Source organism: Callithrix jacchus, chromosome 16, assembly GCF_049354715.1.
Source record: "Callithrix jacchus isolate 240 chromosome 16, calJac240_pri, whole genome shotgun sequence".
In the NCBI taxonomy this organism is placed as follows: domain Eukaryota; kingdom Metazoa; phylum Chordata; class Mammalia; order Primates; family Cebidae; genus Callithrix; species Callithrix jacchus.
In genome coordinates this window covers 32,991,171-33,011,803 of record NC_133517.1, presented here as the reverse complement: position 1 = coordinate 33,011,803, position 20,633 = coordinate 32,991,171, and the positions used below count along the sequence as shown (strand labels likewise).

The following is a 20,633-nucleotide window of genomic DNA, read 5'->3' as shown; positions in this document are numbered from 1 at the left end:
AGGGGCAAAGCATTCAGAGATAGAGCTACCTCCAGATGGTAGCCAGCACCATTGGAGCACCTAGCGCCAACTCTTGGCCACACTGCTGCACTGCCTTCCAGGCCAAAGAACATGTGCAGTTGCCAGGTTCACCTACCTGCTAGCTCCGTCAAGCGCTCAGTGCAATGATTATGTAGTATTTGCACCAAACTCATCTTCCTTCTGGAAGTCCCATGCAAAACCCCGAAATAGACGGCTCTGCCTTGGTTTCCTCCAATTCCCTATTCAGTTCCCTTTCCCACATCCTGGATCACTTATTCTGTCTTTGGTGCCCTTGAAGTACATCTATGCTGCATTTGTGTTTCCAACCCTCTGACGAATCTATCTCTTGGAAAAGAACAGAAGATCGACTCGCAGTATGGAGTAAATTAGTGTCTCTGTTGATTAAAGCCCTATGCAGAAGGTAAGATTCTTCAAGCAAACTCCCAGTCTTCATAGGAGAGGCCTTGGGAGGTGGTAGGAAAAAGAAGTGTCTCCCTCCCAACACCCCTGAAATTCCACTCCCTGACTTCACCCAGAGACAGCTGTGCTTGCGGCTGTCACCTGGGGAAGCCGCTGCTGCCAGCAGTGGTTGGGCAGTATTTTTCACTCTAGATAGAAGTCCCAGTGGGGTGAGAATAGAGAGAAGGAAGCCTTATCTTCACCTTTTATCCAGGAATAAAAATGCATGTTCCCTTCTCAGACAAGAAGCAAATGAGGCCTAATAATTTGATATTATTAAATAATTTAGAAGTGTGTTTGGTGGAGAACCTGCAAAGATGACAAAAACACAGTCCATTCTTCATGGAGGTCAGAGTCCATATGGATGTAGACACCAAACACTTAAAATACTGTAGCAATTATAGTAGCTAATGTTTATTGTGTCTTTAACTGCCAGTCACTGATCCAAGAGCCTTGTACATGCAGTATCTCATTGAATTACCACAACACCCCATAAAACAAGTACTATTATTAGATGGATTTCACAGAAAACTGAGGTTCAAAGCTTAGGTAACTCACCAAATTCCTATTACTGGTAGTGGAGGCACCAAGTGCGAAAACAGGTCTGACTTTATCACTACCCTGGGATAAACACAGGTGACGAAGGACATTTGAGGGGGTAGGATGAGGAGAGAGGTCAGCTGGGGATGTCTGATATCCAGCCCTTACACAATCCTGGAGACAGGCTCTGACCCTCCAGGCTGTGAAGGCTCATGCTTCTCATAAGGTTTGAATGGCAGATTTCCCCTGGGAGGAAGGCTCTCATAGTTTTAAGTTTTGCTCTATTTCACTCTGTAACTATGTGAGCTCTAGGGTACTTTCTGGGACTTGAAATTTAGTGTATTATTTATGGGTCTCAGAAGAAAGAAAATAAGGTTTGAGGTATGAGGATCTAGAAGCTTCCTGTTTAAAAAAAAAAAAAAAGGAAATGCCTCCCCTAAATCTTATAATCTTGTTTCATAATACAGCAATTTTGGGGGCACCTTTTGTGAACCTCAGGAGTCATGTAGGTTAAAAAAAAGAAGGCATCTTCTATTTACCCTGAGGTCAAGGGTAAGGACTCCCCAGTTTTCATTCAGCTCCAAGCTCTAGAAGGCTGACAGTCAGTAGGGTTAACCTAACAAATGGTTAAAGACAACCAGAAAACTCCAAACCATTGATGAGAAGAAAAGTACAGAGCAGAGCAGGGCTGAAAATAGAGAAAATCCTTTTCTTGATGTTTCAGTGGTAAGTTTTCATGGGCAAAGTTTTTTTTTTTTTTTTTTAAGTCAAGATTAAGGGACACAGACTAATTCATGTATCAGTGCAATGTCATTCCAGATTCCGTGAGCTATACATAAATAGATAGATTTGTTTTCAGCCTCCCTGTAACTGGTATTGGCTTTTAAGAGTGGGAAAGAAAATACATTCCCTAGTTAAGGACAGACATGATTTGTAGCCATTTCATCAAACATATCACAGTGGAAAAAGCTGTTTCCATTCTATACAACAACTTAATTTTGATAGGTCATCTTTTTTAAAGTAATAATAGCCATTCTTTCCCTGGTATGGGGTAGAAAGTAGCAGAAAATATTCTAGTAAATAAATAGAGAAGAACACCCATTTCTCTTACCAAATAAAGTATGAGAAGACACAGGGAGTGAAGATGGACCTGAGGTATCATAGTTTTCTTTATTCAAATTCCTGTGAACAAGCCAGAGAAAAAAGTGGTTAGTTACTAGTATGTTAAAATCATGTCTTTCCAATCAGTAAGAATCAATGTATGATATCCAGTTATAAACCTAGTAAAATGATGCCCCAAAAGGTCAGGCTCTCCTCTGTATGGAGCAGCCCAGTCTTCTAGAAGCTTCATGCACATCATCCATAGTAGTATGCAAGCCAACATCTCAAAACATGCTCATGATAATTCCATTTCTCGAAGGCTTTGCTCTGTTATGATCTTCTTCAGTTAAGCATATTAAATAATAAGCAACACGTGTTTGTTTTTTAAGACAGAGTCTCGATCTGTCATCCAGAATGGGTGCAGTGGTGCAATCTCATCCCACAGCAACCTCCGCCTCTTGGGTTCAAGCCAGGTAGCTGGGATTACAAGTGCCCATCACCATGCCTGGCTAATCTTTGTATTTTTAGTAGAGACAGGATTTCACCATGTTGGCCAGGCTGGTCTTGAACTCCTGACCTCAGGTGATCCACCTGCCTTGGCCTCTCAAAGTGCTGGGATTACAGGTATGAGCCACTGCACCCAGACAGCAGAGTATTCTTTTCACCCTTATTATATGGATGGAGAAAATGTATTCTGGCAAATGCCAGGATAACTAGATATAAAGATTTTGATTCAAAGCCACAGACATATGAGACTCCTTAAGTGAAAAGAACTCAAGAACGCTCACAATTCTTCAAAGGCGTCACCAGCTACCTTTTTGGTCTTCCAGATATTATCATTACCTAGGTAATAAACCTAAGAAAAAAACGTACTTCTTACTATTCCAGAAGAGATCAAATGAAAATCCAAACTCTGTCCTCATTCTCTCCTGTCCAATATTATTTTTCCTTTCCTCCTTAAGGCTTCCCATTTCTCAGAGATTATAACTTTCACCCAGAGACATGTCATGACTAATTGATTTTAAGATGTGAGATAAATTTTCCACATGTCCTGAAAAACAGTGTTGTTGCCTGCCATAAGTTTGGACTGCTCTACCACCACCAAAAAAGAAAGTCAAGGAAATTTTTAAAATATATTTATTTCACTTAAATTCCAATCACTTTCTTATCTCTAGAGAGATATTATGAATAATCTTGATTTACTTCATCATCTTATTCTTTATTAAAGGGTTTTTTTACTACTTTATTTATATTTTAATTTTATATTTTTTAATATACATATTTTTATTGCACTTTAGGTTCTGGGGTACATGTGCAGAACATGCAGGATTGTTGCATAGGTACATACATGGCAATGTGGCTTGCTGCCTCCATCCTCCCGTCACCTATATATGGCATTTCTCCCCATGTTATGCCTCCCAAACCTCCCTACCCCCGACTCTCCCTCCTTTATTCCCCCCCAACAGACTTCAGTGTGTGATGCTCCCCTCCCTGTGTCCATCTGTTCTCATTGTTCAACACCCACCTATGAGTGAGAACACGTGGTGTTTCCTTTTCTGTTCTTATGTAAGTTTGCTGAGATGATTTCCAGATTCATCCATGTCCCTATAAAGGACATGAACCTATCGTTCTTTTATGGCTGCATAGTATTCCATGGTGTATATGTGCCACATTTTCCTTGTCCAGTCTATCATCGATGGGCATTTGGGTTGGTTCCAGGTCTTTGCTATTGTAAACAGTGCCACAATGAACATACGTGTGCATGTATCTTTATAATAGAACAATTTATAATCCTTTGGATATATACCCAGTAATGGGATTGCTGGGTCAAATGGAATTTCTATTTCTAAGTCCTTGAGGAATCACCACACTGTCTTCCACAATGGTTGAACTAAGGTTTTCTATATGGAACACACATGCCACTAATATCACCAGCATGGAAAAAAATTCACTAACATTTTAACCACTCTAAAAATTTACATACCAAAAATTTTACCTAACCTACATTTGCATAACTTATATTTGAACTTTAAAGAGTAAAAATGCTATTTCATTTTAGCTTCACTAATGTTCTGGGAGATAAAGAAACAATCCTTTATAAAGCATCGCCAAGTAGGCAGGTTTGTGGAGAGGTCTTTAAAAACACTAACAGGCTGGGCATAGTGGTTCACACCTATCAGCTCAGCACTTTGGGAGGCAAGGCGGGTGGGTTGCTCGAGATCGGGAGTTTGAGACCAGCCTGGTCAGCATGGCAAGAACCCATCTCTACTAAAAAATTAGCCAGATGTGGTGACATGCCTATAGGCCACCTGCCTATAGTCCCAGTTACCTGTGATACAGGAGCTGAAAAGAAATTACTTAGGCAGATAGTGAGGGTAAGACAGTCCTCAGTAAGGTTTCCTTTTAACAAAAAGCAGCCCCAAAATCATTTCTTTTCTAACAAAGAGCAGCTTGTAAAATCAGGCTGCAGACACAGATAAGCAAGCTAGAAGCTTGCATGGGTAAATGCCAGCAGCTCTGCCAGTAGGAAAAGGCCACCTGAAGGCCAGGCATGTTCAACATGGCGGCTCCATCTTGCCTTTCTTTGTCAACTACATGTACAGTAAAGAACAGACAATATGGTGCTGGCCAGGTAGAGAACCCATCTGCATAATAAAAGATTAGGGTGGGATGGCCAGCTTCTTCATACAGTATGCAAACGTCACACCTGCACCAACCAATCTCTCAGGCCCTATGTAAATCACACACCATTTCCTCAAGCTCACATACTAAACCTATGGCCAAGTGTGAGATCATGCTCACAATCCCAGAACTTTGGGAGGCCAAGAGGGGTGGATTGCCTGAGGTCAGAAGTTCAAGACCAGCCTGACTAACATGGTGAAACCCTGTCTCTACTAAAATTAGCCAGCATAGTGGTGCACACATGTAGTCCCAGCTACTTTGGAGGTTGAGGCAGGAGAATTGCTTGAACCAGGGAGGCGGAGTTGCAGTGAGCCCAAGATCATGACACTGCACTCCCACCTGGGTGACAGAGCAAGACTCCGCCTCAAAACCAAACCAAAACGAAACTTAAAAAACATGCATTTCACCAATAAACCTGAAGACCCACTTGGGCGCTCCCCTCTCTCTGCAGGAGACAGAGCTATTCTCCTTTCTTTTTTTTGCTTATTAAACCTCTGCTCTTAAACTCACTTCTTGCGTGTTCGGGTTTTCTATTTCCCTGCTCTGAGATGACAGACCTTGGGTATTTGCCCCAATGATACCACTTCACTTGGGAGCCTGAGGTGGGAGGATCACACACAGGAGACAGAGGTTGCAGCAGGTCATGATTGCGCCACTGCACTGCAGCCTGGGTAAGAGAGCAAGACCCTGTCTCAAAAAATTAAAATTAAAACTAGTAACAGAGTGGTCCAGCAGGTAGGCTTGGAGTCAGAAAGCCGGCTCTCTAGCTATGCGGCTGTGGATATACCACTTCATCTTTCAGTGCCTCAGTCTCCTCACATGGAAAATACACAGCAATTGCTCAATAAGAAGTTTGTGCTCTTATGATTTTCTCAGATATCATGAGCTTGGAATTGCTCTTCTCATTTTGTAGGTCAGAAAATCGAGGTTCAAAGTCAAGCAATTTGCCTAAAGACACCATACAGCTAGGAAGTGACATTACCTTGCCTCCAACCAGATTATCGATTCCAGAGTTTAAACTCTGGAATTTCAACTCTGACTACTGCACCTTATACAGTGTGATAGCTACCTAGACGTAGATGTATGACAAAGACCATGGGCAGAGAAAGAGCTATACAGATATACAAATATTATATATGTATATGTATTTATACATCGTATGTAAATTAAGCAACTTGCCCTGCAATTCCACAACTATTTTAAGGAAAAGCTAGGATTAAAACCCTTTGGGATCCCTAGATTCATAAATTCCTTGAATGTTTAAAAATTCGCTTTTGTAACAGAATTAATTTGGTTGACATATCCAAGCATCATTTTAGAATGAACTCACAAACAAATGAGCATTACTGCTTTAGACTGCTTACTTGGTTTAGAAACATATAGAAACAAGTAACAACCTCAGGTTCTAGCATACTGCAAAATGATATCACTTATAAATAAATACGTTGATATTAAGTTTAACAAAGTAATTTTCTGTAATATTAACAAAATGCACAGTCAGCTTTCAACCTGTATCTGCTTAATGTGAGTAAAAATACAGGCAATCATGACATATTGGGAGATCTTTCTCCTTAAACTCCTCAGCATTCAAGATCTTTCAAATGCTGCTCCCAACTCTTCCAGCCTTATCTGCCACTCCCTTCTCACACCCAGTCATGCCTCTACCCAGATGGACTTTGTACCCCGAGCTGTCCCACAGCCAAGCTCTCACCCCTGCTGCTCTCCCTGCCTGGCTCAGGGCCTGGCCCGGAGAAAATGGACAATGGAGATTTGCTTAATGAGGTTGGATGGAGATGTTTCCTCATTTCTGCTTCTCACACCTTCTCACTACCATCTAATTTCAACTTACTCATTTATTTAAATAGAACTGAACTACACATCTAGCATGTGCCAGATACTGTGCTAAGAACCAGGGTACCAAGAAAAAGGGTACAGGGTCTACCTTCATGGAGCTAGGACCTAAAGTCTACTTCCTTCGTGAAATCTTCCTTGATTTCCAGCCAGAAGTCTCTTCCTCTCAAAGCCAGTCCTGATCATATTTTTTTTAATCATTTATTTATCTGTTAGCATTACTGCCATTATTAAATAAGATCCTTAAGGGCAGAGGCCTTATTTTTAAATTGTTATTTTTTTTTTTAACTTCTCAGGGCTCTTTATGCTATCCCTTGCATATATCAAGCCCTCGTCAGATGTTGGGTAAATTCTAAAACATTTGTGATTACCTAACATGGATATTCTATTAATTTGTTCTCACCTGTAAGAGCTTTCTGAATAAACATGATATATTAAAGGAAACTCATTCAAAATTCAAAGCTTTAGTTTGAAGCAAAGGAATGCATATTTACTGTTGATGGAAAGAGTTGTTTTCCCCGTAAATACACTAACAGATTTCTGCTCAGTAAATAACCTAGAACTGATTGAAATAGTTCATCTCTTCTTGAACTGATTTTTTTAACACTTTTAGTCTTCAATGAAAACACAAGCTGAATGATAGAAAAGCAAATAAGAATGAAAGGAATGCCTTGTTTTGGTCAGATGCTCAGAGAGACTACTGTCTGAGATGCTTGAATGGAACCTAAGAAGTACAAGTAGAAATGTACTTATCCTTTGTTTTGTCATGTACATTTAGCCTGCCCCTCACAGAAGGGTTTCCAGTGGGAAGAAGTCATTGCCTTCCACTGCCTCATGTAGGGTGCCATGATTTATTTGAAGACAAATCTAACACACCATGTGGTTGCTAGGAGCATAGACCCAGGGGTTAGACTGGCCAGCTTGGATCCTAACTCTTCCACTGGCTGACTGGTGGCCCTCTCTACTCTCTGTAAAGTAGGGATAATAATAACAATACCTACCTTCGAGAGTTAAGAGATTCAGCAAGTTCAAATTTGGAACGCTATTCGTCAAAAATTCATTTTGCCGCCCATGTTTGCTTAGTCAAACTGTAAATATCGTCCAACAAGACATTTCTTTTCACAATTCCCACAATTAGTGGTGGCCTGCTAATGAAAATATTCTAGAAATAGCCTCCACAGCAACATCCTCACAGCCAAAGGAGGCAGTAAGGCAAAGCCCAAGGCAAACTAGACTAATGCTAAGATTAGGTCAAAAGAGGACTTTGGTCTCTCAAACCGTTCCCACCTACACTTCCTCCTTCCATGGACACAATACCATTCACGAATGGCGCTCCCTGGCTCATGATGGTGCTGACGGGAAGCCATCCTTCATCACCGAAATTGCCCAAACCACCAAGCCAGACAACATATCATAGGTTTCTTCACAAACGCTAGTTGGAAAAGAATTGGAAGAGATTTCCAGATGACTCTCTGCCATTTTATCTCAACTACCTGTCATAGTTGATCCGACCATCTGCATGGAATTTTTGTCATTTGTCAGGATTTCCCTCAGATACAAGGACTAAATTCAGAAAGTTTCTATGGCAGTTAATTATCTGAGAGGCCGAGCACACCCTTTGCAACACAGATCAGAGGTGTTTAAAAAAAAAAAAAGTTCTGAAAATGAGGCCTTGGTTCCAAACGGTGGCTGCCCCTCACCCAGTGGACACCATCACCACCACCACTTGCTCAATAGTAGGTCAGGGCATGTGCTTGCAGAGGGGAACCAGAGCTGCTGGGCTTACCCTGCAGAAGTGGTGCCTCATTTAATCCACCGCACAACAGAAGACACGGGAATCCCGCCACAGCCTGAATCTGCATCCAGCCAGGATAATGGCAAAGGTAGCCAACATTGCCAGAAGACAATTTGCCACATGCATCAATAAGACTTGGTAGTGAATTATATTGCTGATTTCTCAAAACAGCTCTATGGAACAGATGCCATTATCATCCACCTCTTAAAGATAGAAAATCAAACAGTGAAGACCACGGAAATGAAGAGTCTTGCTCAAGGTCACACTGCCAGGCTAATTTTCACTCCCTTTGAAACACAAATATCTTGAAGATGAGACACCAAGTATCATTTCATTCATTATAGATCTTTCCAAAACTTTGGAAAGTTTCCCCCCACCCCCCCACCCCCACTTTGTAGCTGCTCCTTTTTTCCAAATGCTGACGTGACCTGCCCCCACCCGCCTGGAGGAAAAGGCTGCCTTGGTCTGGGAAGTTCATCTCTCCTGCAAACGTATTTGTGTCTCACTGTTTCTCATGTCTGCGCTTCACCTTAGGGATCTTCCCTTTTTTAAATCAATCCAAATGCTATGGGTAGAATTGTGTCTCCCTTCCCCTGCCCAAAAGCAGATGCTGGAGTCCTAACTTCCAAGCACCTCAGAATGTGACTTTGGAGTCTCTACAGAGGTAATGAAGTTAAAATGAGGTTGTTAGAGTGGGCCCTAACCCACTATGACTGATGTCCTTCTAGAAAGAGATTTGGAGACAGGTTCATCCACAAAGAAAGAACACTGTAGGAACGTGCAGACAGCATCTACAAGCCAAGGAGAGAGGCCGGAGGAGATAGGAACCAACCTTCCCACCCTCTTGGTTTTGGACTTCCGGCCACCAGAACTAAAATGACAAATGTCTGCTGTTTCAGCCCTCCATCCTGTGGTATTGTGTGAAGACAGCCCTAGCAAATGAAGACCCCGGGGAACTCTGCTTTTGCCTGCGCTGCCGACCCAGGGCAGAGGTGGCCTCACAGGAGGCTTTGCTCAGGCATTAGACACCGAGGGACCCTCCGCGTCCCAGCAGTCCACCCAAGCCTTCACTGATTCTCCTCTTCACTGAGGCTCCAAGCTCCCAAGAGGCTTAACAGCATGAATTTTTTTTTCAGTTATATAATTAGGTCCTACTTAAGAAATTTAGAACACCAATTTGTGAGGACAAATTCCATTTGTCAGGGCACACACAGATTGCAGGTAGCCCTGGAGCTGAGGAACAGCTTTGGGTTTTGATAAAACTTGCCAGTCCACGGCTTTCTGATCAGCCTTGCACTGCTTTGTAGTCTCATATTTCTCTTTTTCTGTGTCGAAGATCTCACCCTCCTAGTGTCTAGGCTTCCGCAGCTGCTTCTTAAAGTAGGCATCAGTAAGATGTTTTGGGTTCTCACAATGCTTAGTTGTTTTTTTTTGAGACAGCCTCAGTCTGATGCCCAGGCTGGAGTGCAATGGTGCCATCTCAGCTCACTGCAACCTCCACCTCCCAGGTTCGAGTAATTCTCATGCCTCAGCCTCCCAAGTAGCTGGGATTATAGGTGTGCGCCACAACACCTGGCTAATTTTTTTTATTTTTAGTGGAGACAGGGTTTCACCATGTTGACCAGGCAGGTCAGAAACACCTGGCTTCAAGTGATCCACACCGCTGGGCCTCCCAAAGCGCTGGGATCCACGTCCGGCCCTGATACCAATTTTTATGGAGGTGGTGATGACAAATTTCTGGTGTGTCCTTTACAGAGGAATTCCATTGAGGACCAGGGGTCCAGCCACAAGTAACAAGCTACTGCCCAGCTGCTTCAGGAAAGCGACCCTCCTGCCTTGGTGGCACCCAGGGAGGATGAGCACTGTGGTCCCAGGGGCCATGCTGGCTCTTAAGTTTTCTCATACACAGACTGCAGTTTCTTGCCATGGCTGGACAGCTTTTGAGGCACATCTCCAGTAGGATAATATCAAGGCATTTTGTGAACTTTAACCACTCAGGTGTCACCATTCTTGTCACCAGCATCTAGTTTTGTAACAGCTGCAAGAATCTTCTTTTCACTCTTGGGTTTAGCATCTAAGTACTTCCTCTTGTACACAGCCTTTCTGGCATACATAGCCAAATGTACTGAGGCTATGAATTCCAGAACATCTGCCAAATCCTCCAATAAAAACAGGATTTGGGCTGCAGCAAGGCTTCCCCTGCTTGGGCTTTTTAGCCCTGAGGTTCCCCCTTTTCACCTTGCCACTGGCAAAAGCCTTCTTAGCTTTAGGTTTTTTCTCCTTAGTATCTGGCTTCTCAACTCTTTCACCCACCATCTTGCAAGTTGGGAATGTGATGTTTAGACACTCTTGTCATTTACCTATTTATTTGAGTAAGGACAAGGAGTTTCTAGGTCCCAGATCTCCAAATTTCCATGTCAACACATAAGCATTGATTTTTGTCCCCCTTGTGAAAAGCTAAGTGATAGATGAATCTTAGAGTCAGTCATCTCTTATTCTTTTTATTTTTAAAAATAAAGCATGAAGGGCTTTGAATTAAAATAATTCACCTAGCACTAAGGCTGAGCCATGCAGCTCCAAAGAACAAAGAAGTTGCAGAAGGAGAGAACTACAGAATTCGTTTTCAAATATCCTAAGGTAGTGTGGGCAGGAAGGGATGTGACAGGAATTCCTAACACCGCCAGGACCCAACGATGCCAAAGATCCTGGGAGCCATTTATTTTTCCTCCTCACTGTACTCTGCTAAGAGCAGCATAAATTATGAGGCAAGGCCAGATAGATATAAAGATCAGATGAAAATCTCACTTAAACCATTATTCATCGAGTAATGTACAGATCTGTCATGCCCATCTTTTTGGTCAGGCTCACAGATCTCTGGCACCAATTGCATCACTCAAAGTTCAGAGAACCACAGAAGCATCCGACCAATTTGCACTTTTGATGAATTAAGGACCCAATCAAAGTAGCCATTAATAAGCTAGAAACAAGCAGGCAAGTGTAAATCTGGGCTTCTGCCTCACACTTCAAACAGATTACTCTACATGGGGAGGAAATGGGCAGCTGGATGATTCTAGAGAGGAGAGGAAGACAAGGAAGAAGGGATGAAAGGAGGGAGGGAGGGATGAACATACACACACAAACATAAGCCAGATTTTCTGTCACTAAACTCTGTAATACAGATGTGCCCATCTGTCAGTATATGACAATCTGGATTTACACATATGCAAAATTGGAGGTGGTTATTTGTTCCACCAATAGGTTCATGAGGAACATGGCTCACAGGAGGCTAAATGGTCCCCTGGATAACTTAAAATGGTTTCAATTGATATAATCAATTATAATACAGATTACTAGCATAATTATTCTTTTTAAAAATTGTCTCATTTTTTATTTTAAAAAACTTTACTTCAAGTTCTAGGATATATGTGCAGAACATGCAGGTTTCTTTCATAGGCACACATGTGCCATGGTGGTTTGCTGCACCTATCAACCCATCATCTAGGTTTTAAGCACTACATGCATTAGCTATTCGTCCTAATACTCTCCCTCCCCTTGCCCACCAACCTCTGACAGGCCCCGGTGTGTGATCTTCCCCTGTGTCTACATGTTCTCATTGTTCAACTCCACCTTTGAGTGAAAGCATGCAGTGTTTGGTTTTCTGTCCCTATATTAGTTTGCCGAGAATGATGATTTCCAGCTTCATTCATGTCCCTGTAAAAAACATGAACTCATTCTTTATGGCTGCATAGTATTCCATGGTGTATATGTGCCACATTTTCTTTATCCAGTCTATCACTGATGGGCATTTGGGTTGGTTCCAAGTCTCTGCTATTGTAAATAGTGCTGCAAAAAACATACGTGGGCATGTGTCTTTCTAGTAGAATGATTGATAATCCTTTGGTTATATATCCAGTAATGGGATTACTAGCATAATTATTCTCATTAAAGAAAAGAATGAATTCCAAGGAATATTTGAGAAAGGTGTCATGCTCATTCCTGGTTGGCTTTCATTCCCACAGTGTTCCCCCAAGACAGAGCAAGGGAAGGGTCAGCTGGGGAGAAGAGGCTTCTTCTCCGAGTCTCCCAGAACATCCCAATGTTGAATGGAAGAGGGGCCTGGAGCAGTCATAGGAAAGGAAACCCACTGGCATAGGGAAAACAGTGACTATCCTGCTGGGACACTTCTCTGATGTCATAACCCATTTATGCCTGAGGCTGCAATGTTTTGAATTTTTGCAATCAGACCTTGGCAATGACCTTGAGCAATAGGATTTAAGTAACTCCCACATGTTTAGCATTCCAATAATGGGACACTAGGCATAAAATGGATTTTAAGCAGGTAGCCAGGAAGGACTTCATCATTGACTTCCCTGAGGTGTGCAGCTATAAATCCCAAAAACCCTAGAAAGGTGGCAGGGGGACACCCTCTTTCCCCCAGATCTAGCAGAACAATATCACAAGCATCTTCCCTGGACCAAAGAGGAGGACTGAAATGACTATTTCTCATAAAAGGTGGCTTGACTATTTTTATGACAGAGTGTTTATTTCTTCATGTAATACAAAGTTTACGGATAAGCATTTTGTCAAGATAATAAAGCAACACATCCTGGCCTTAGAAATTCAGTAGGAAGTAAATCTAAATTAGATTCCAACCCATAGGGTTTAGACACTGAAGGATTTAAAGAAAGAAAAGAAAAAAACTTTCTCTAATAGCAATTCATTTGCAAGGTGACCCAAGGCAATAATTTTAATGACAAGAATGTGTAGTCATGTTAAGTATGGCAGGTTCACGGGTCCGATTTCTGTAATTAAATAATAACTGACAACTGGGAAGGGTAAGAGAAGAAAGGAAAATAAATTTAATCCTGCTTAATGAAAGGTACAGACCACGATGAAATCTCATTCATGAACCGGTTTAAAAATCATTGAAACTTTTAAAAAATAGCAAATGCTCAAAAAATTGCAAGCTAAGCTAAGCACTTCGGGGAACTTAACTTGAACAACACAATAATTGTACAATGTGGCCTGTTGTTATCCCACAGAGCAGGAAACTGAGCCTTGAGCACTTGAGGAAGTGGTGTGAATGCAGCGGCCAAGCACCCAGCCACTCTTCCCACAGGCCTCTAGGGGAGGAAGAGTTCATCTTTAGCTTAGATGTCAAGACAACAAATCTGCCATTTCAATTCTCTTTGTCCCTCACTTAAGAACAAGTCCTAATATTTTTAAGTAATAAGTGTATCGCCAAAAATGAATGACTTAGAAATATGAATGAGAAATTTCCATGTCGAATATTTGAAAAGAAATTTTCTTTGTACCACATAGACAACAATCAAGTATAGCTTAGATTGTCACATATTGCTTAAGTGAAAAAAAAAAAAATTTCAACGTTAGTGTAATTCTCAGCCACTGGAGGAATATCAGCTTTTATTAAGTTAATATTTCTTGTACCTAAGTAAACATTCCTGTCTGTTCTCACAAGCAACAAATAAGTAGATATTCCTTGAAACTCCGCATGTCTTTCTTTGGATAATCACTGAGCAGTTACAGAACAACTAGCCCCATTCAACATCTGACACCAGGATGTCTGACTCAATGCAATTTTATGCCAAATCTATATGTCTCCATCCCTGAGAACCAGCTCCTGGGCAAGCACTGTTTGTTGGCCTCCAGAGCAGGGAACAGGACAATGCCCAGTGTTCCTCCTCAGTCATCTCTGTTAATGCGGAAGAAAAATGAGGGACACATCCTTCTGGAAATTGTTTTTGACAACAGAAATAATGCCATTAAAAGAATCTACCTTTATGCAAGAGAGGAACTAATTCTGTGTTCAGGTAGAGGGATTAAAAATATAACAATAATAAAACTATTGGTTTTGGTTTTAAATACACACACACACGCATTTTAAAGCCCCTCTGATGATTCCCATATAAGTCTTTGGGTAAGGTGCAGGTGTGCCATGCTTTGAAACTCACCCAGACAGAAAGACTAGAGGTAAATTTACTGCCAGGATATATTTTGCACCATCATCTGACTTTTTCTTTTCTTTTTTTTTTTTTTTTTCTTTTTTTGAGACAGGTTCTCACTCTGTCACCCAGGCTGGAGTGCACTGGTGCAATCATGGCTCACTGCAGTCTAAAACTCCTGGGCTTACAAGATCCTCTCACCTCAGCCTCCCCAGTAGCTAGGACTACAGGTAAGTGCCATCACTCCTGACTAATTTTTAATTTCCTTGTACAGGCAGAGTCTCCTTCTGTTCAGACGTCCCAGGCTGGTCTCGAACTCCAGCACAAGTGATTCTCCCTCCTCAGTCTCTCAAATTACTGGAATTACAGAAATGAGCCACCACACCCAGCCATATTTTCCCTCTTGTATGAGAAGGGAGGAGGTATCGGAAATGTAACCTTCACCTTGAACAGGATGACTTTCTTCAGAGGTCATCTGGGTGAGTTTCAAAGGATACCACACCCACACCCCACCCGAAGACTTACAGGGAACCATTGGAGGGGCTTTAAAATGCTTCATACAAATACATAAGTTTATGTATATGTGTATGTATATATATGTGTGTGTATATATATATAAAAGCAAAAACAGTCATTTTATTAACCTTATATTTTTTAATCCCACTTCCTGAACATAGAATTAGTTCCTTTCTTGCATAATTGTAAATGTTTTATGGCATTACTGATTTTTTTTCTTATTTTTCTTAAAAATGAAACAGCAACTTCTCAATTTGTCCTGAGTCACCTACTTGAACTTTTTCATGGAGTAGAGAGCTAACATTCACTGGATGTGTACCGGGCACCAAGCAACACAGTAAGCTCTTTACCTGATTATCTAATTTGCTTCTCAGTAACTACTTGCTTAGGCAAGTCTCTCTGTTTTTCAGACAAAAAAAATTAAGGCTCAGAGAGCGACAGCCCTCTGTTGTGTGCCCACAGGCTGGAAAGTAATTAACCTGGCCTAAGCTATCTGGCCGACCCTGAAGACTCATATGGCCCTATAACCCAACAGAAACCTCTTCGGTAAAGGGCTTGCTCTGTTTCCTAGTGAGAGCTGAATAGCATGCATCGTCCTTTCATCTACACAGGTGCTTTTCTTCTTCTTACAAATAATGCCTCATTTGCTATTTAAGTTTTTGAAGAAAAATAAAGACAAGAAATTATTAGATAATGTAGTGTCCTTCCAATCTGCTGCTTGGCATCCTCTACCACAAAGGTCATCTGTCGCCATTAAGTCATCTGTCATCAAGAAAAGACCAAGATAGAGGTAAAGACTGGACCATTAAAGATACCAATAAGCTATGTGTGGCTTAACATAAAAACAAACACACATTCGCAGGTGGTACGTCCACCATCACAGCCAAAAGCAGCCCAGGAAGCTGAGTAACATGCACATCAGCCTCCCCTCTCACATGTGCAGGCAGATCTGTCTGTCTCTGTCTTCAATTCTCACTCCAGTACTTTTACAAAAAGGCTTCTTTTCTTCTCTGCACTTCCCCTCCCTAGCTGTGTCCCAGACAATCCTAAGAATCCCAAATTGAATCTCATTCTCTGAGAAGTAGAATGCTGAGAGATGACATGCATTGTGAGAATGTAATTCCAACCCCAATGTCTAGAATACAAGAGCCCCAGCGCATCTTAAGACCAGGCACTTTTATACACTCATCACAAAGAACGGTGGGATACTTGTTTAAACATCAGAGAACCCAATCTCCCCTTTAATTCCACTGCCAAGCTTGATTTCACTCCAGCCACTTCATCAAATGAATTTATAAAATAGAGCCCAACGAAAAGAAATTTAAAAAAAAATGTACTCCACAAGCAAAACTTGTCGCACCAGCAACAAATATCCCTTCTCTGCTTGCTACATAGCCCGCCTCAAGGAAAAAATTTGTCAAGTGGCTTTTTAAGATCCTCCCCGCTCCATCTACTTTGTCCTTCTGGAAGAAATGTTACTGACACAGTTAAGACATGTCAGCCCTTACCTTTCTGTAAGTAACAAAATGGTGGTTAAAAGTCCTTGTCCATTCAGTGGTTGAGACTCTTGCTGCGACTTGAGTATCTCCCCAGGGAACACTCCCTCTGCCCTGCTTTGCCTCCCAGCCTCTCCCTTCAGCTTCAGTCAAACATTAACCATGAACATTTTTTATTGATCTTCGGGAACCACTGGGGTATCATAAAAAGCGTCATTACATTTACCCTAGGAAAGAAATGGCTTTGTACCAAAAGAAGTGTAATTTACATCTAATCCATCTCAAAACAGGTTGCTACATTGTTCAATGTAGTCGAGTCTATGAAAAGACAAGAAGTTCCAGTGGAAAAGCTTTTTGTGTGTTCAACTATCTCCATGACATCAAAGACTTTTGTTCATATTTTGCTCCCCCAGCACTTGGCACAGGAGACTCGATCAGCAAATATTTGCGTAGATTCCATCTCGAACACCAAAGAAAGAGCAGGGGCACCATTTCTGAGCAATGACACAGTTCATTGATAACCAGCCACAAGAGACAACGTAAATGATTCAGAAGACATGAGGGAAGGCGAAATTTAGCTGTGCCTGCTTCTGAAATCCAAGGGTCCCTTCCAAAGTCCACGAGAAACAACTGATAGCAAATTTTACCCCAAACCCAAACCAAGTCCTTTTCCCCCCACAATTCAGGGAACAGAAGTACCTAGGAACAAGTTATTTTTCCCTACTCAAAATGAAGATTTTGATTAACCAATAAAAGGCAATACGCTCAGATATCTCAAATCAAGGCTTCTTTTAGACTGATTCCTGATTTCCACACCTCAGTCACTCTGGGAATCCACACTAAAGGTGAGCATCAACGTCATGTTTGCGTCCAGTGTGTCACACTTGGTCCTGTTTCTGTGGACCTTCTCATGCTCATTTCTGGGCTTCTCCTGAGCTGGGGTTGTGATTTCCATTCCTTTCCAGGTGTGCACCTGGCAGAAGGAAAGCACAGGAGCCCAGCCCACTCTCTAGAAGGGCTCCCTCCTTTCCAGATTTCATGAGAAGGCTTCGTGAGTGCTCTAAGCCACTGCGGGAATACGCCTCATGTATTCCAGGACCCTGCAAGTGAAACCATCCAGCTGCATGCCAGCAGTTAGCATCCCTGGTGGACTGGTGGGTTCTGCAAGGGCCCTTCTTCCTCTGTCCCACAGCCAGCATCACTCATTTCGGAGAATGAGGTTATCCAGGCTAAGCACTTCTCACATTCTTCACACCTCTGCTCTCCTATTAGCTGAATAAAGTGTGCTTGTTCTACAAAGTCAAATTGCCTCCACTTGCCACATGTTTCAGTTCCTGGAATCAAGGGCAAGCATCTCATCACACAGCATTGCTCAGAAAGAAGTTTGGATCTTCTTTGGAAATTTTAAAATAATAAAGTGCTTTTAAATTTGAGTTTTTTCAAAAATAAAATGCATATATATATCATTTATAGTCACTATTTTTCAGCAACAGTAACAATGTTTGTGACACGTTGGTATATCAATTACAATTTTGTTTTCTCACTTGATCTTTACAGCATGTCTGCAAAGTAGATTCCAGTTTAAAGATAGAAAATGGGGGCACAGAGAGGTTTTATTTCTTGCCTAAGTCACACAGCCTTTGACTATAGAATTGGGACTCCAACCCTGATCTGATTCAAAGCAACTATTCACTACAACTATAGACTCTGCCAGATTTTTTTCCTTTCAGCTTTATGAGAGTCATAAAAAAAAAATCCAAGGGCAGAAATCCCTGTATGAGCCCATTCCTGTTGGAAGACGGCCAAGTTCCAATATGGAGTTCACCTGTACATTACATGCTACCTTTTGCCCCCAGCTTCCAATTCAAAGAATTAGGTTGATGAAACACTGAAAACACCAAAACCACCCATTAGAGAAATTAACAGGTGATTGAATTTCTGAATTACAGAGGCTGTTTCTGTACTCTAGGATACCAGGTTAACAAGATTCTGAGAGCTGTTCATATATTCCTTACATGGTTTATATATCCTTCCAGATGAAATCCAAAGAGTAAGAGCATGCATGTTCCAGGGTGACCACCACTGCATTTTAGAAACCCATTTTCATGCAAAAGTGAGACATTGCTAGTTCAATAGACTGGCTAATAAGAATAAGAGAAATAAGGAAAATGTAATTGACAAAGATTACTGATTTAATTTTCCAAAGCAAAGGAGATACGATTTATAGGATAAAAACAACCAAATGCCAGGCACAGTGGCTCACGCCTGTAATCCCAGCACTTTGGGAGGCTGAAGCAGGCAGATTGCCTGAGGTCAGGAGTTTGAGACCAGCCTGGCCAACATGGTGAAACCCATCTCTACTAAAAATGCAAAAATTATCCAGGCGTGGTGGCAGGTGCCTGTAATCCCAGCTACTTGGGAGGCTGACTCAGGAGAATCACCTGAACCTGAGAGACAGAGGTTGCAGTGAGCCTGGGTGACAGAGCACTACCTCCAAAAAAAAAACTGAACAAGTGAATGGACTTGGCCTTGTGCTTTTGACTCACAGCTTCATGATGGTGAAAGCATTTCAACACTTTTGTCTATAATCACGTTTTAAGAATTCCTCCAATATTATCCCTAGAAAATATATAAATAATTAATTTATGAACATTTGTTAGTAAGAAATTAGGTCTAGATAGCCTCCCAGACAGACAAAAAAGTCATGGAAACTTGGAATTACTCCTAAAAGTAAAAATGTTACATTCCTAATATTTTTATTCTATTTTATTGTATTGTATTGTATTGTATTTTTTTGAGATGGAGTTTCGCTCTTGTTACCCAGGCTGGAGTGCAATGGCGCGATCTCGGCTCCCTGCAACCTCTGCCTCCTGAGTTCAGGCAATTCTGCCTCAGACTCCAGAGAAACTGGGATTATAGGTGCCCACCACCACGCCTGGCTAATTTTTTGTATCTTTAGTATACAACATAGAACCTATCTCTACAAAAAATTTAAAAATTAGCTGGTGTTGCCCAGGCTGGTCTTGAACTTCTGACCTCAGATGATCTACCAGCCTTGGCCTCCCAAAGTGCTGGGATTACAGGCATGAGCCACCACACCCAGCCTATTATTATTCTTTAAAACTCAAAATGGAATCTATGAGTGCTAAATTTTTCAATTTTCAGGTACTTGCATTTTATATGTTCTTTATGTGTTACTTATTACACATTCAGAATATTTTATCATGAGTCCATCAACATATAAGCATCACCTAATATAAGTGTAAAATAATATTTTAATTACTTAAAATCTGACTTGCTCCTGTTAACCTGATGATGGCAGGAACTCTGTCTTCAATTAGCACTGAATAAATATGTCTTAGAACTCAACTCCATTCAGTTATGACTACCTGCAGGCTCAATCAAGGCCAATAGGAACCCAGAAAAGCAAATTATTTTGAACTGCATGAAACCTAGAGTTCACAGTTTTTGTTCCACATTTATTTAGTGGAATGAAGTGAAACTAATTTTCTGCTAGTCATTATTTTTAAACTGAAGCAGAATCTTCATTAACTACATTTGCTGGCCAGGACAGAGTCCATTTTCTGATAAAGTTAATCAAAACAGCTTCCACTTATACTTTTCTTTTTTGGAAAAAGAAAAGCAGCTCTTATACTTTTTCTTTTTTGGAAACAGGGCCTTGCTCTGTCACAGGCTGACAGGCTAGAGTGCAGTAGTGCGATCCTGTCTCACTGCAGCCTTGGCCCCTCAAGCTCAAGACATCCTCCCACCTAAGCCTCCCAAGTGGCTGGGACTACAGGCACGCACCACCATATCCCATGTTTTGCAGAGATGGTGTTTCACCATGTTGCCCAGGCTGGACTCCAACCCCTGGGGTCTAGGGATCTGCCCACCTCAGCTGCCCAAAATGCTTAGAATTCAAGCGTGAGGCAACCTGCCCAGCCTATACTTACTTTTGAGTTTGTTTGGGTTTGGAGTTTTTGTTTGTTTGGAGGCTTTTCTGTTGAGTTTTGTTTCAGCAGTTTTGCAAACCAGAACACTTGAGAGAATTATTACAATATTTAAAACTTAGATAACAAAATGAATCACTAGTTTCAAGTAAAAAACTGAATTGCCAGGTGAGGTGGCTCACACCTGTAATCCTAACACTTTGGGAGGCCGAGGCAGGCAGATCACGAGGTCAAGAGTTCAAGTCCATCCTGGCCAACA

The 20,633-nt window shown here is 41.5% G+C and overlaps 1 protein-coding gene across 1 annotated transcript in view; it reads right to left on the bottom strand.

Annotated features, from left to right (window-relative positions):
• The window catches only part of CDH17 (cadherin 17), an 80,551-nt gene extending 64,021 nt beyond the window's left edge, over window positions 1–16,530 (bottom strand). Inside the window, exons 1-2 of the mRNA XM_002759081.6 lie at window positions 16,437–16,530; window positions 2,132–2,202 (exon numbers count right to left, since the gene is read on the bottom strand). Of these exons, the coding sequence (XP_002759127.1) occupies window positions 2,132–2,182 (51 nt within the window). The 5' untranslated portion in view covers window positions 2,183–2,202; window positions 16,437–16,530. The remainder of the gene's footprint in view (window positions 1–2,131; window positions 2,203–16,436) is intronic.
• Between the last annotated feature and the right edge of the window lie 4,103 nt (window positions 16,531–20,633).